Genomic DNA, 15,410 nt, shown 5'->3' on the forward strand with positions numbered 1-15,410 from the left:
CCAACACAATCAATGAGCTACTGATATCAAGGGTCATGTGCAGGCCATTCTGGGAAATGTGCAGGCCATAGTGGATGGCTTTGCTGCAGTGGGATTCCCTAACTGTGGTGGGGCGAGAGACAGAACCCGTATCCCTATCTCGGCACCGGAGCACCAAGCCAGTGAGTACATAAACCAAAAGAGGTACTTTTCAATGGTGCTGCAAGCATTGGTGGATCACAAGGGATGTTTTACCATCATCAACATGGGATGGCCGGGAAAGGTACAGGATGTGAGCCACTGTATATAGATATACAGCTATGTAATTATGCCCTAGTGTCTTCAGACCCAGATATAACCTATTTAATGGTGCAAGGCAAGTATGAAGCCAGCCACATTTTCATATACTGAGGCTACATTTGCATTTATCAGCCTCAACCTCTGTTGCACCACAGCATGCTGAGTAGTTCAGTGACTGACGGATTTTCTGTTACACACTGAGGTTGTTAATGGGTTGGATCTCTTCCTTCTATATATATTTACAGCATGGGCTGTGTTTCCTGTTTTGGAAAGTGGGCCTTTTATTTCGAGTCGATATCTTTGTTGCCAAAGAAATTTCATTTCTACTGTTGTTTGGAACGTGAGACTTTGCACATACCATTTCCAAGATGGATTTCTTTGTAACCACAAGACAAATCAATAACTTTTGCTCACTTGAACATAAAAGTTTGGGTTTCTTTTAAAAAATAAAACAAATCAAATAAACAAAAAAACAACCCATCACCACACATTTCTAGAATAGCGCAAAAATTATTAAGTGCAGGGGCAATTTGAATTACTATCTGAAATGGAAAATGTTACCTTATGGGTAAAATCCTATTCACAAACAGTGAACAGCGAATAGCAAGGGAAGGACAGAGAAGCAATGGAAGTAACATGGTAGGGACATACGGCATCCTGCTCGTATAGGTCAGGATGGTTCAAGCCAGGTGAAAGAAACATAGGAGACCTTAGTGCTGCACCAGAAAGGTCAGTCTGTTCACCACTCAGGCTGTGCTGTTAACTTCCATATATGAGCAAGAGTGCTGGATAGGCCGGTCACCAACCTAGCTGTGTCTTGTTTGATTGCACTCCTTCCTGCAGTTGCATGGGCACAGAGAGTGAAGAAACTCACTGCTCCCTCTTCCTCAGTCAGTGCTGTCATCGTGCAGCAAAAGGCAGGGTTTGTTTCAGATTAGTTTCTTACTACTATAAAATTTCTGCTACACTGATCCCCACCCCGGCCATCAACCTCTATCAAAATCTGACAAAATATATCAATGGATTGACCGAGTGTTTATTGTTATCCTCGGGTGCCTTCTGGAGATTAATACAATTCAGGATGACCAAAAGCTCACAAGATAGATGAGCTTTCAAATTATTTGCCTTTGGGGGCTGAAATCTCACATTTTGCGCCACATCAACACCATCAAAGCCAAATCTCATTCCTAGTCTTAAACTTGATTCCCTGAAGACTTAAACTCCAAACTCTAGCGTAGGTCTATAATACAGACTCTAGCCCAAAGCTACCATTGCCTCCACAGTTTTTCTTTATGTAAACACCGATACCATCGATATGCAGCTGTTATTCAGTCCAGTAAGTTTAATGATTAACAGTACATTGATGGAATACTAGGAGTTCTGGACAGATACTGTAGGATGCTTCATGCTACCTAAGTAAATGCAGGCAGGAAACACTTCTGCACATTTATATATGCAGCATTTGTCACATATATTCTGCCTAATTCAGAAGCAAAAAAAAGTATAGAGTTTTGAAGACATATTGGCATATGAGTCGTGTTTAAACAATGCAGGTGGCTATGCACAGAATTCTAATTAAGTAGAAGACTCCTTTCTTTTTATACCATAAAAGGTACATGTGCAGCAGTATAAGTAAAATGCACTAAAGAATTTATAAAGGCTGATTAGCATCTGGATATCAGTAAGAAGCTGGTAGTTTGACAATTAATGGTATGGCAAAGATGTTGATAGAATAATGACTAAAGCATAATGTCAATCACTCAGTCTACCAGTGCGAATGCTCATCCTTCCTGAAATACATTCATCTACACTATCATCCAAAATAGACTGAACAATGTCATCATGGCAAAGAGATGAAAGGAAATCCAAAAGTGGTTAAAGGAAGCTACCATGCTCATGAAATATGTTGCTAGACGACGCTCAGTGGCAGGTAACAATGGGATTTGGAGGTAACAAGATAAAATTTACAAAATGGAGAAACAAAATATAAACAGCATTAGAAATAGCACATTCTGGGGAGACTACTAATTAACAATAATAATAATAAACTTTATTTATTACAGATGATTTATATAGGCCCTTACATTTACACAGCCAGTATAAACAGAGAGTCACATTCCTGCCCCAAAGATTTTACAATCTAAATCAGACAAATTAAACACAAGGGCAACACCACAGGAGTGGGAGGAGAGATTGCTTGGAGGGGGGGCGGTTTGAGGAGGGGAGAAAAAGTTCAAGACCGTTGCAGACATAGGGGCAGCATGACAGAATGTATGAAGCTGAGAGTAGGAAAATGGGATAAAAGGGAGGAGTCAAGCAGGAGGATTGGGAAGAGCCTAAAGAGAGAGAATGGGCATAAGGAGAAATGATATAGGTGAGGGCCAGATTTGTAGCGCCTTGGAGAAGTGGACAATGAGCATGAACCTGACATATTAGGAGCCAGGATACCAATGGAGAAAGATGAAGTAGTGACATACCTTAGCAAGACACCTGATATGAGCAAGACGGAAAGCGTCCAAGATTACACAGAATATATGGGTCTGGGAGGGTGGGAGATTATTAAGGGTACTGGAGTCGTGAGTGGAGATAAAGAAGGGAGGCAGAGGAAACTGGTTTAATTGCCTCCGTATTTTGTGGTCAGGTTATCTATACACACTGCCTCTCTACCAAATTTCTCTTTGGCCCCACTCCCATCTAGTTTTCACTCCAGCCACACCATTGAAAGAGCCCTAACCAAAGTTGTCACCACTTCCCAGCAACGTCTCAAGCTCTCCCATTTATATCCTTCTTGATCCATTTGTCATGTCTTTGACACGATCAGTCATTCCGTCATCTAAAGACTTCTCCCAAGGCGTCAAAAGCTTTGAGCTACAGTGGCTCTCTTCCTACCTCTCTGCCCATTCCTTCCCTGGAGTCCCCACCCACTCTCCGTTAGTGTTGTTTTCTCTCTACAGCCATCCTGGGACACCACACTGAGTTACACTGTAACACAGGGGTTCTCAAACTGGGGGTCATGACCACTCAGGGGGTCGTGAGATTATTACCTGGGGGGTCGCGAGCTGTCAGCCTCCACCCAAAACCCCGCTTCACCTCCAGCATTTATAATAGTGTTAAATATTTTAAATAGTGTTTTTAATTTATAAGAGGGGGTCACCCTCTGAGGCTCGCTGTCTGAAAGGGGTCACCACTAGAAAAGTTTGAGAACCACTGCTGTAACAGTTTCAACTATGACCTGTATGCTGACAACTCACAGATCTCTCACTTCTCCAATTTCCAGCTCACCTGTCTCAAGGCTGTCCATTGGCACACTCCATTTTGAACTCAGAAAGCAAGGCTGCCCCAGTGGTGAGGGTGTTAGCTTAGGATGCAGAAGACCCACGTTCAATTACCTGCTCTGCCACAGACTTCCTGTCTGACCTTGGACAAGTTACTTCCGATCCCCATCTGTAAAATAGGGATAATAGTATTCTCCTTCCTCACAGAAGTGCTGTGAAGACAAACACATTAATGATTGTGAGGCACTCAAATACAATAAGTACTTAAGATAGAAACTGCTGCACTGCAAGTGTGCTCACATGTGAGTGTAACCTGGATAGTGGCTGAACACTGATTATGTGATAATGAAGTGTGGCCAGAGCTCTCCCACAAACAGATCTTCACCCCTCAAGTACAATAAATAGGCAGCACAGGATTCCAAATGAGAGCCACATGAACAGAAGAGATTCACATGAAGGTGTGGAAATCCACCTCTGGATTTGGGCCTTTAAAAGCATTGTGCCAGCATCTGGTGTAGCTACCCTTACACCTACCCCAGAACCATGAATGTCTTGTAATATAGGAAATACATGTTATGGTACTGAGATCATAACAGTGAACTATGTAGCTGAACAGAGAGAAATTTATACTAAACATAATAAACCAAAAGAAAATCAAACAGAAGCTGTTTTCAGTATGTGGACTATTACTTAAGTTACATATATATGGCGCATATTGTCATTAATTGGTTTTGGTTTTTCTGTGCACACTGTTGTAATGGGTGGAAACTATGAAGTTCTGAGCTCTAAGCATATGGAATTTTCCGGGCCACATGTTACGACAAGTGCTGGACTCTGCTGGCTAAAGAACATTTAAAGGAAAAAATGAATTCTAACCATATGTTTTGAAATGAAACAATATGCTCATTCTATTTCAGCTGAAAACTTTAGTGAGTGCTGTACAGTTAGCAGCAATAAAGTAGGCAATTATCTTGAAAGAGAATTTACTGTGGAACAAAAAATATTTACGGCACAGCAATGAGAATGCACAGTGTATATTTCTCACCTTTGATGCAATAGAATATTGATTAAGTTATTTCATTTCCACTGCATTATCTATTGGTCTGGTTATCCAAGGAGAAAAAGGCTGACAGCAATTAAAATGAGTGGGGTTCAGTTTTCATGTTCACTATCCCAAGCCAAGGCTTCTTCCTCTTTAAAGGATCATGAAAAATAATGTTGTCTAGTGGCAACTGAACATCTGGTATCAAAGACTTCTGAATTTGTAGCATCTAACATTGGATACTAGCTAAACATGGACTATGTGATAATCAAGTGTGGATCTCCAAAGCTCTCCCACAAGCAGATGTGATTATAGTATAGGTTCTGCCCAAAGAAAAATCCAACCTGAAAAAATTAGAGAATTTATTTTAGTGGGACTTTTTTTTTTGGAAGGGGAGTGTGCTGCACCTAAGATGGTTGGTTGCAGTGGGCTGAAGATTAAGCTTTTGGTATGCTCTGCCTAGTGCCATTAAAAAGTCAGTGTTTGCCTATAGTGTGATAACATTTTTATAGAAGAGATAAAAACTTTCAGAAGCTGATACATGTGAAGGAAGGAAAGACTGAGAAGATGGATTAAACTCAAATCCACACCTGATGGGCAACTTCCCCTCACTAGCCCTCAGAATTAAACTGCTCTTTTAATGGAGAAACTCTTTGGGGTTGTACTGGTTCAAAAGATGGGGAGTTGGTACCTTGGAGCTCTCAGATTTTGTTTTAAATGTGATGTCTGTCATCACCTGCAGCAATTCTCTGATTCTGTTCTGGGGACTTCTTATTGCCATGAGGCTTTCTCCATAACACACTTATGCACTGCCTCCCCTAGTTGTGCTCTCTACTCCTTTGTGTAATATGTCTGAATTGTCCCTTTATAATAAACTATGGATGTTAAAGAGAGCAGATTCCTTGTTTAAGTTTAGGAGGGTTTCTCTCTCTCTCTCTCTCATATATTATATATATAAATTCAATTCTCGGAGGTTGCTCGGCATTGTTTGAAGAGATCATTACAAACTTAAATGCAAACAATACCTGTTAAAGTCAGGCTTTGTTGTCATTGTGATTGAATTGAATTGACATGGCTGTCTGTGAAATCTCTTTATATATAAGACTGGAGGTCCAAACTTTACCCACCGAGGATGATGCTGGCAACTTCCCAAATTAAGTTTTGCCTGACATGCAAAATATAAATGGAGCAGATTGCAGCCACCCTCATCTTTCATATAGAGGTGTGTCCTGCACAGAGGCCAGGCTCCAGTCTGCTTGGGCCAGGCGGTGACATCTTTAGATCAGTTGTCTCTGCAGGTTGTACTTTGGCCATGCCTGATATGAAGGGAGAGGGAACACTGGGACTTTCTATAGACTGTGGGGCAAATTCTGACTCCACTTCTGCCCTGTGCAGCAGAACCAACGCAGCAAAATGCCACATTGGGCAACTTTGCACTCTGTGTCCTTCACAACCCTGCTCTGGGCTTTCTGTCTGCAGCAGCATGGAGGGAGGCGGGAGGGGAGTGAACTCCTCTGCCCCCTTATTGATCTCTTTCGGATGTCAACTCAGATGCTCAGTGATGCCACTGTCCTTACACATGCCAACATTCACTCTTTCATGGCTTAGTTTTTGAGTAGCTAGAAAGGGTAGAGGTTGTGAACTGGTAGCTGATAAAAGGTAGGAAATCCAGAGGGGAGACACAAATACAGGTAAAAGGGGAGAAAGGATGTAGGAGAAGGGAGAGCAACAAAAAAGGAGAGACTCAGCAGCACATTTCCCCCACTGAATGGGGCAGTAGGATCCTGAACAGGCGACACACAATGATCATTTAAGCTCTTTGGGGCAGCAACCGTGTTTCTGTTCCGTGTTTGGCCGGCCCGTGAGGGCGGCTCCCAGGCACTAAAGCGACACGAAGACTAATCACTGAATGGGTCGCTACTAGAGACAGGCTCGATTTGCCCTGTGGGCAAAGCCCCCTGTGCCGCGGGCGGACGGGAGCAGGGAGGGAGCCCCCTGCACTGACCCAGGGCCAACCAGCAAAAGCCGCAGCCCCGAAGGCTCCGGGTTACGAGCCTGGGCCGGGGCTCAAGCTCCCCGCAGCGCCAGCCAAGCGCAGGCAGCGGCCAAGCCGGGGACGCTGCGGAGCCGCAGCCGCTGATTAGATCAAGCCCCGGTAACAAGTTTAGGGAGAGCGCGGAGCCTCCGCCCCCCACGCACCCCCGCGGGGCCCGCCTGCCTCGCAGCCAATGGCGCGGAGCGAGGCGGCTGCATGTGGCGGCGCTGACCCGGCGCCCGGGCTGGGAGGAGACAGGAGCGGAGCCGCCCGCGCTCCCTCGCTCACTCCGCTCTCCCCAGCGCCGGGCTGCACTTCTCCGCGCGGCACCATGGACTCGGACTCCGCCGAGCTGAGCGAAGGGGAGCTGCTCGCGCCGGCAGGTAGGGAGGGCGGCTGCCGGCGGGGCTCGCTGCGCTGCGCTGCCTGGACCCGGCCCCAGCCCGGAGGGCGAGTGAGGGTGGCGGGGGGGCTGCTGTCACTTTACACGGTTTACAGCCACTTCAAGGGCAGGACAGAGCTGCGGGGCACTTGGAGCGGGGGGGGGAGGGTTGCAGAGGGAGGCGGGGGCTTTAGCGATCCCTGTGTGCGCAGGGGGAGGTGGAGGGGGTCCTGGAGCACTGTCCCCCCTCGAGGGACTCAGCCAGCACCTGCCCCGTGCTGCAGGCTGGGGCATTCCAAATGCAGCGCAAGAAGTTGCTCGCCCCCTGTGAGCCAGGCTGGATGATGGAATCAGACAGGTCAGGCTGGAAGGAGCCGCCAAAGGTCAAGTCCAACCCCCTGCACTGAGGCAGGAGCAAGTGAACTTAGATCATCCCGGACAGGTGGCTGACCACCCTGCTCTTAAAAACCTCCAAGGCTGGGCATTCCCCGATTGCCCTGGGAAGCGTATGCCAGAATTTAACTACTCCTAGAGTGAGAAAGTTTTTCCCAATATCTCACCCCATCTCCTTTGCTGCAGCTTAAGCAGATTACTTCTTTTCCTACTTTCAGCAGAGAACAATTGGTCAGTGTCCTCTTTATAACAACCCTTAACATGTTGGAAGACTTGTCAGGTTCCTCCTCAGTCTTTTTCTCTCTCAAGAAGACTAAACATGCGCATTAGTTTTCTAAAACTTCTATCACTTTTGTTGCTGTCCTCTCTGGACTCCCTCCAATTTGTCCACATCTTTTCCTAATTGGAAGTGGACACAGTACTCCAGCTGAGGCCTGAGTGCCAACTAGAGCCAGACAATTGCCTCCCATACAATGCTCCTGTTAATACAACCCATACTAGCCTTTTTCACAACTGCATTACATTGACAATGCATATTTGATTTGTGATCCACTATCACTCCAGATCCTTTTCAGCAGTACTGAAATAATAGCTAGCCCTTCTTCATTTTGTACTTGCACATTTGGTTTTCCATTCTAAGTGAAATACTTTGCACGTGTCTTTATTCATAAGTCCTCCACTGGGGCAGCAGCGTGGGTTAGCAGGATCCAACAGGGGATGAATGCTGCCAAAGACAGAGAAGTCACCCTAGCTGCCCCCTTGCACCTTTCCATTCCACTGCAACTTCAGGGACAGCAAAAGCAATAACTCCCTGTTTTGTTGCCTGAAGAACTAAGAAACTAGAATACAAGGCATTCAGCCAAATTCTGCTCCCTGTTACACCCAGGCAGTTGAAGTCAAACTGGTTCCTCTAGGGCAGTGGTTCTCAAACTTATGTACTGGTGACCCCTTTCACATAGCAAGCCTCTAAGTGCGACCCCCCCCTTATAAATTAAAAACACTTTTTGATGTATTCAACACCATTATAAATGCTGGATGCAAAGCAAGGTTTGGGGTGGAGCCTGACATCTTTCGATCCCCCATGTAATAACCTCACAACCTCCTGAGGGGTCTCGACCCCCAGTTTGAGAAGCCCTGCTCTTGCGTAACAGTGTGATTTGGCTTAGGGCGTTAAATTCGGCCATAGTGTGACACACTGAACATAGCAGAGCTTGCCTGGGGACAAATCTGGTCCATTGCGCTTTATATCCAGGGGCTGCAATTTTTTTTCTTTTTATCCAGAACTACAAGTATTTGGAAGGGAAGACTTTCCCCCTCAAGCCCAGACATGTAAAATCCTTAGGCTTTTATTTTTAGAGTGTCTTAACTTGTAACTGTCACAAAAAACATAAAACAGCTGCTTTCTGGTGGCTGGAGTTTGCATAGTTTTTAGGTAAGACTGAAAACCACTGATGGAAAAACACTTTCCTCTGCCATCCCCAAACGACCCACATCCCTAAGTAGTGAGCAAAATAAATGAGTAATCGTTGACTTGTCTAGTAATTGAAGGATGCCCAGCACAGGAAGTGAATAAAGACAGTTCCCTGTAATGCTGGATTTTACATTACTTTACAGTAGTGCTAGCTGCCAGCACATAGTTTTCCAATTTCAGTCCAAAGGGAAGAGTTGTACAATAGAAAGGTCCCCCATCCCCATGCATATCTTCAGGTTTTAACTTCGTACAGTCACTGGTTGGTAACCCTGACACCAACAAAGCTGTCTACTGTAGTGTCTCACAATGAAAGACTTTCTTACATATGACCGCAGATACATGATTTCTGAATCTAGTCACAGGAAGGGCCTGATTCATCTGACTTACGTTGGTGTAAATCAGGAGTAGCTCCTTTGAGTCAGTGTAGTTACACCAGCAAAAATATGTAAGCGAGATCAGAATCATGCCCATGTTTATTGTCTGACTTATTTTGTGATTTGAGTAGACAGAGATGGAAAAGATCTATTACGAAACATTGCAAAGCCTTCTCCTTTGAGAATGCCTGTCTACAGAAAGTGCCACTCACAATCCAAACACCCTTTTTATTTCCAAGCCCTTTCCAATCACCGTCTCTCCTCCAAAAATAACCTAGCCCAAGCAGAGTTCCAATTCCTGTAAAGGGAAAAGTCCATTAGAGACTTTGCTATTGATTTTACATGAAAGACACTCAGATACTACAGCGATGGGTGACAGTATAGAACTCTTGGACAGATAGGTCCCATCTGGTGAAGTCTCCTAACAGTATAGGCTTGTTTCTTATAGATTATTTTTTACTTTTGGCCAGCCTAGTTTTACAATGAAGTAGATCTGCAAGTGATGTCCTGGTGCATATTTTATCATTTGTTTAATAGCTTTATAAGGTAATAGACAAACATCAGGCTGTACATCTATCCCCTTGCCTCCTGCATTAAGGGAGTGCCCTCTCATGTGTTTTATATTCAGGGTAATGTACCATTAAAATATAGAATTTCTTCTAAATGATCACATCTTACTCAATGTTTTGAGTTTCCTTTGTAAGTCAGTATTAGAGACAAGCTGCTTTAAGACAGCTCTTACCAACAATTTGTGGCGATTAAAAGTTTATTTTTTTTTAAAAAATGGTTTAGAGATTGCCCTAAACACTCTTTTTCTCACAGCTTGCTAATTTCCAGCAGTTAATGCTGAGCACTTTAAACCTCCCTTTCATCCATGCTGTTTTTCCTTCTTGTACAAAATCAAAAAAATCTGGTATCCCCAGTCATACAGGGCAGCAGAATTGAACAGGTAGTATGTACGGTAATTCTTCAAAGGAAAAGCACTATAATGCTCTCCCTACCCTCTGCCTAAAGGAATTGTTTTACTAGCTATTCCTTATTTGTTTGGATCCACATATGCTCTGAGAAAGCACTGTGTTGTTGGATTTTTTTTTGTCTTTTTCGCCTACTATTCCATATGTACAGTGCAGTATATGTGTGTATGTGGGTGTTTGATAATCATACTCTCAGTTACTACCACAGGCATAGAGATCTAGGGAGTTGCTTATTTCATAACCAGAGGAAAGAGAGGCTAGGGAGGAATTTATCAGTGAAGTATCCCGTGGCAGTGGCCAGAGGTAGTCTGCTTGCAGAGTGTAGCAGCAGAATGCCACCAGGATAGCCAGGAAGGAGATGCACACTCAGGGTGATGTCCTGGTTCTATTGAAGTCAATGGGAGTTTTGCCGTTGACTTCAGTGAGGCTTGGATTTCACTCTCAGAAGTAGCACATACACTTTTTAGATGTCCAGCATGCACTCCCTTCAGCACCAATCCTAGCTGGTGTACAGGGCGGCAGAGCGCTGGCCACTCACGGACACTTAGATTGTAATCACTTTGGGCAGGGTCTGTCTTTTTACTGTGTTTGTACAGTGCCTAGCACAGGGGGGTCCTGGTCTATTACTAGGGCACCTAGGTGCTTCTGCAATGTAAATACAAACCACCACCACCCCTGGAAGGATTGAAATACCTCCAGCAGTGCTAGTCTGCCCTCCCTCCCTTGCATTCAGGGAGTGCAAACCCCGGCATTCTGACAGCCGGCTGCCCAGGTGCTGAAAGGATAGAAGAGTCCCTTATACACCTTCGCTGGTCCAGCTGGAGTCTAATCCCTACGTTCCAGGAGTCTTGTTTCCTTCAATAGCCAGTTAAAGCTGAGTCTACAAGAGGAGCAGAAGTATTTTTTCCATGTTTATGAACGTACTGTGGCATGTGTATATTGTACACAAAAAGCTCCTTGTATTCAATAATGTGGGATAAATATTAGTTATACTCGAAAAATCATCATCTCCATACTAGGCTATCCAGCCATCCAAGACTTGGCATTCATCACAGCCTCTGTCTCACCCCTCCCTGCTTTGTACTCAAGCTAACTATTGTAAGATAAATATATTTGACTATAGTCTGGACAGACTTGTCCCACAGTAGAAGTACTAGACATGTCTTCATTCTTTTCAACACACACATTGTATAACCCAGTTTATTAAGGGGGAAAAAGTTTAAAATTTGGGATGTAGCCAAAATGTGTAAGCAGCACATATCCTGTCCAGCTTCACGATTTTTACTATAGACTAGTCATGCTTACTCCATAAAATGTGATTATCTATTTTCCCCCCAAAATTGAGCAAGTAATACTTAGAATATAACACAGCCAGTGAATAAGAGTGACAAACATCTAGGGATTATTTTATAAAAAGTAATTTTCAGAAGCAGAATCAAGTTTTTTAACTTTATACCAAAAAGATGCTGAAGAAATGAGGACTAGTTACCAGTGAAGGCCTGATCCTGAAAACTCTTCATTTTAGGCATATGTGTAGTCCCCTTGAAGTCCATGGGCCTAATTTAAAATCTATGAAGATTAAGCCACTGTGATAATTTGGTCCATTTTTCTGTAGAACACAGGCCATAGAATTTCAAGTTGCCCGCAGTAGTCATGGTATATCATTGGTGTTGTGGAGTGAGTGACAGAAAGAGAGAAGAGCAGATCCTCATCTGCTATGCATTGGCTGGCTATCTCAATTTACACCAATCTTCTACCACATTGGTTTTAAAACTTATTACAAGCGCTTAGCTCAAAATACAGACTGCTAGTTTTTTTTACAGAGAAGTACTGCATTTATATTCTGATCATATGAGGACAAAGGGCTAAATTACCTCTCTCTCCTATAAAGCGCTGTAAGGCCCCTCCTCCCCATTGAAAGTTTATTCTATCACAAGCCTGATTCTGGAGTCATTTTTAGGTAGGGTGACCAGATGTCCCGTTTTTAAAGGGACAGTCCCGTTTTTGGGACTTTTTCTTATACAGGCACCTATTACCCCCCCACCCGCTATCCCGTTTTTTCACAGTTGCTATCTGGTAACCCTATTTTTAGGCCAAACACTCACAGTAATCAATGGGAATTTGGCCCATGCAGGACAGCAGCTAGGGACCCAGGTAGTGTTCTCAACTGGTGATGGGGGTCTTATAGAACATTAACACTTAACAGTCTAGGATTTTGTATGCTGCCAGTGGCCAAAGCAAGTATACACTGTGGACAAAATTCCTAGCCCCCTTGAAGTAAGTGGGAGTTCGGCTATTGACTTCAATGAATTAGGATTGTCCCCTGTCACTTCGGGCACAAAAAGCTTAATGCATATTAAAAATTGATAAATTTTCTAAACTCTCCCATGGGAAATAAATATGCACTTAGTAAACAGCATCAGATTTTAAAATGATTCATTAATGTAAATAGGGCTCTAAAAACATGCATTATTTATTTGGAGCTGACCAGTTATATTATTTAATTTGGACTGCGTAGTAATTCATTGTCCGCAAATCATTTATCATGTTAGACGATCTGCATACACATTTGCTTATGAGCAGTACAAGTCTGTTTTGTATTTTATCTTGATAATAAGCACAGTCAAAAGCCATTCTAGACAGAGCCAAGATACTTTTGTAAACAGACTTATTTAGAAACAGAAAAGTAGTGTTATAAATAGTAATGTTAAAATATCCTGGGTCAAAGTTCTTCGAGACAGGAATTATGGAGGTTATGCAGTATTGAAATTGTATCTGCAACATTTGCAACTACTTTTTGGAATGGCACAGTGATCATTTGTGGAATTTATGTGGACATAAAGGCTGCACTTTATCAGGGTGAAAACCTGGGAGTTTTTTTGCCTTTCTGTAACAGAGGTCTGAATCAGCAAACTGGGAAGCGTAATAGGGTCTAGCCAGGAAGAATCTGGCAAGACATTTACACAACAAACAAACAGTATTCATAAACACTGGGGAAAGCAACTGACATGTTGCATAAAAGCCACTGTGCATTACTTCATGGCTGCATTCACCAACAGCGTACCCAACTACGTGGATAATGACAAAGGGCTCTGTTCACCCCTCTGCTGGAAGGCACAGAGAGGTTAACAAAGCTGGATGAAAAGTGACAGAGGTATGGGGTAAAGTGGAGTCGATGCAACACAGTCCTGCCTTTCCCTGGAAACCTGTGGAAGCCCCTCTGTGACCTAGGGTTGAGGACATGGTGTAAGCAGGGGGAAGGCCAGGGAGCAGGTGGTTTTTCATGCAGCTATTGGATCCTGGGACAAAACTGCCAGGAAACTGCAATGGCTTCATTTTAAGCATGTGAGCAATCCCTCTGAAGGCAGTGGGCCTACTCTTTGTAGATTTTTAAAGCCACGGTGATAATCTAGTTCATCCTTCTGCATAACACAAGCCATAGAGGGGATGGCCCTTCCTGGACATGGGTTAGGATCTGCAAGATGATGCTCTGCTTACCACATTAATCCTTGGAATTCTACAGTGTTTGCAGACCACAACTCTTTCCCCCATCCAAGTGGCCACTACTCCCTATTCACTGGGAACTCCAAGTTTAAGTCATGGAGTGTGGTTGGTTGCCGTGATGGAAGAGTCAGTCAGACCTCAAACGTGCTGTTACTGTACCTTAGCAATTGCTGTATCACATGACCTTTTGTTACTGTGCTGTAGTGTTAGTCCCTCAAGCGGATGGTTTGCTTCAGATTGGAATTTTATGAACATTCAATAGAAAACAATGTACTATTCTCAGGCACTTCTCATTGTAGCTGCTGACAGATCAGAAGTGAATTCTCTTACCTCTACCTCTCTCACTGTTCTATTAACTGGCTTATCACACAATCTTGATTCTTCAGCCTCATTCTGCCTTGGTCTCCCATGCTGTGCATGGACAGTTGCTGTGCAACACAGATTGTGCTATCAGTGATACTACCTCTCATAACTGATAATGAAGTCCTTCCTCGCTGCACAGTCAGTGCGCTATTCTTCCTTCCTTTGCATCAAGAAGATACGGGGAGCTGATTTCAATCGTTTGCTTCCTGCAGCTACACTTAAAGATTCAATGATGTATCATGTAACAACACAAAACGCCCTACAGTTCCAGGTGGACATAATCTTCTCCACTTCTGTCATGTGTTGCATTGCAGCAAGCTGTTCAACCACCATTGTGTTTCACTTCAGAGGTGAATGTTTATTCCACCCAGGGTTGTGTGAGATTTAGTTATTGTGTGTATAACACTGACCTCCTCTGTTGGAAGTTCCAGTAGAAGTGAAATTTACAGGGCTTCTGTTTTTCAGGGTTTATTAAATTTCATTTGCCAGGGTTTAGTTTTAGCAATTTGAGTTTTATGTAGATGGAAAAACCCATAAAACTATGAGTTTTGGGACTTTTTCTTTGTATATACTGTTTGTTATGTATATTCATTACTCATTTCAGCAGTTTATACTGTAATGAGTAATTTCTTTGTAATGTTTCCCAGTGCACTTTAATGTAGTACTGTTTCTAACAGCACTACATTAAAAAGCACTAGGCAACCTTTAAAGCACACCAACAGGTCTACACAGACCAATTAATGCACAACACTTCAGTGTGCTTTAGAAGTCATACACCTGTTGTCCAAATTGCTGCTCTGTGTAGACAAGCTGCTAGATCCAAGTAACCATTTCTGGTGTTTCCAGTGCTTATTGGATAAACGCCAATTTAATTTGTTTTGTATTGGGGGTATTTTATAGGTTAAACCTAAAGTCAGAAGCTCTACTTCTATACCATAATAATCTGCTAAATAAGGACTCAAGTAAAATCCTGGAAGATTATTATTTATTCACTTAAATGCCACAGGACTCTTTGCTGCTTTTACAGATCTAGACTAACTGATATTATTTATTTGATAGCTATCTTTCTTCTGTTTTGATTTGGCCAAGAAAATCTTGACATTTGCCTAATGTTAAAGTAAATAATGCAGAGTTACATTTTTCATTTTAATTCTGAATATTTATATTTACATTTGTAACCTCTTGGGAGTTAAGTGCTTGACAAGCCCACTAGGCACTTATCTGCATCTAAAGGCACCTAAATATCTTTTAAAATATGGCCATTAGTTCTTGGACTAACCACTGTTGGCTAGGCTTTTCAGACTCTCTGCATTGTGAC

At 43.2% G+C, this 15,410-nt stretch overlaps 1 protein-coding gene across 1 annotated transcript in view; it reads left to right on the top strand.

Annotated features, from left to right (window-relative positions):
- The first annotated feature begins 6,836 nt into the window (after nt 1-6,836).
- TNFAIP8L3 (TNF alpha induced protein 8 like 3) overlaps nt 6,837-15,410 on the top strand; it is a 58,332-nt gene continuing 49,758 nt past the window's right edge. The window contains exon 1 of the mRNA XM_039493488.1: nt 6,837-7,014. Coding sequence (XP_039349422.1) covers nt 6,963-7,014 — 52 coding nt within the window. The 5' untranslated portion in view covers nt 6,837-6,962. The remainder of the gene's footprint in view (nt 7,015-15,410) is intronic.

Source organism: Mauremys reevesii, linkage group 10 (assembly GCF_016161935.1).
Source record: "Mauremys reevesii isolate NIE-2019 linkage group 10, ASM1616193v1, whole genome shotgun sequence".
In the NCBI taxonomy this organism is placed as follows: Eukaryota; Metazoa; Chordata; order Testudines; family Geoemydidae; genus Mauremys; species Mauremys reevesii.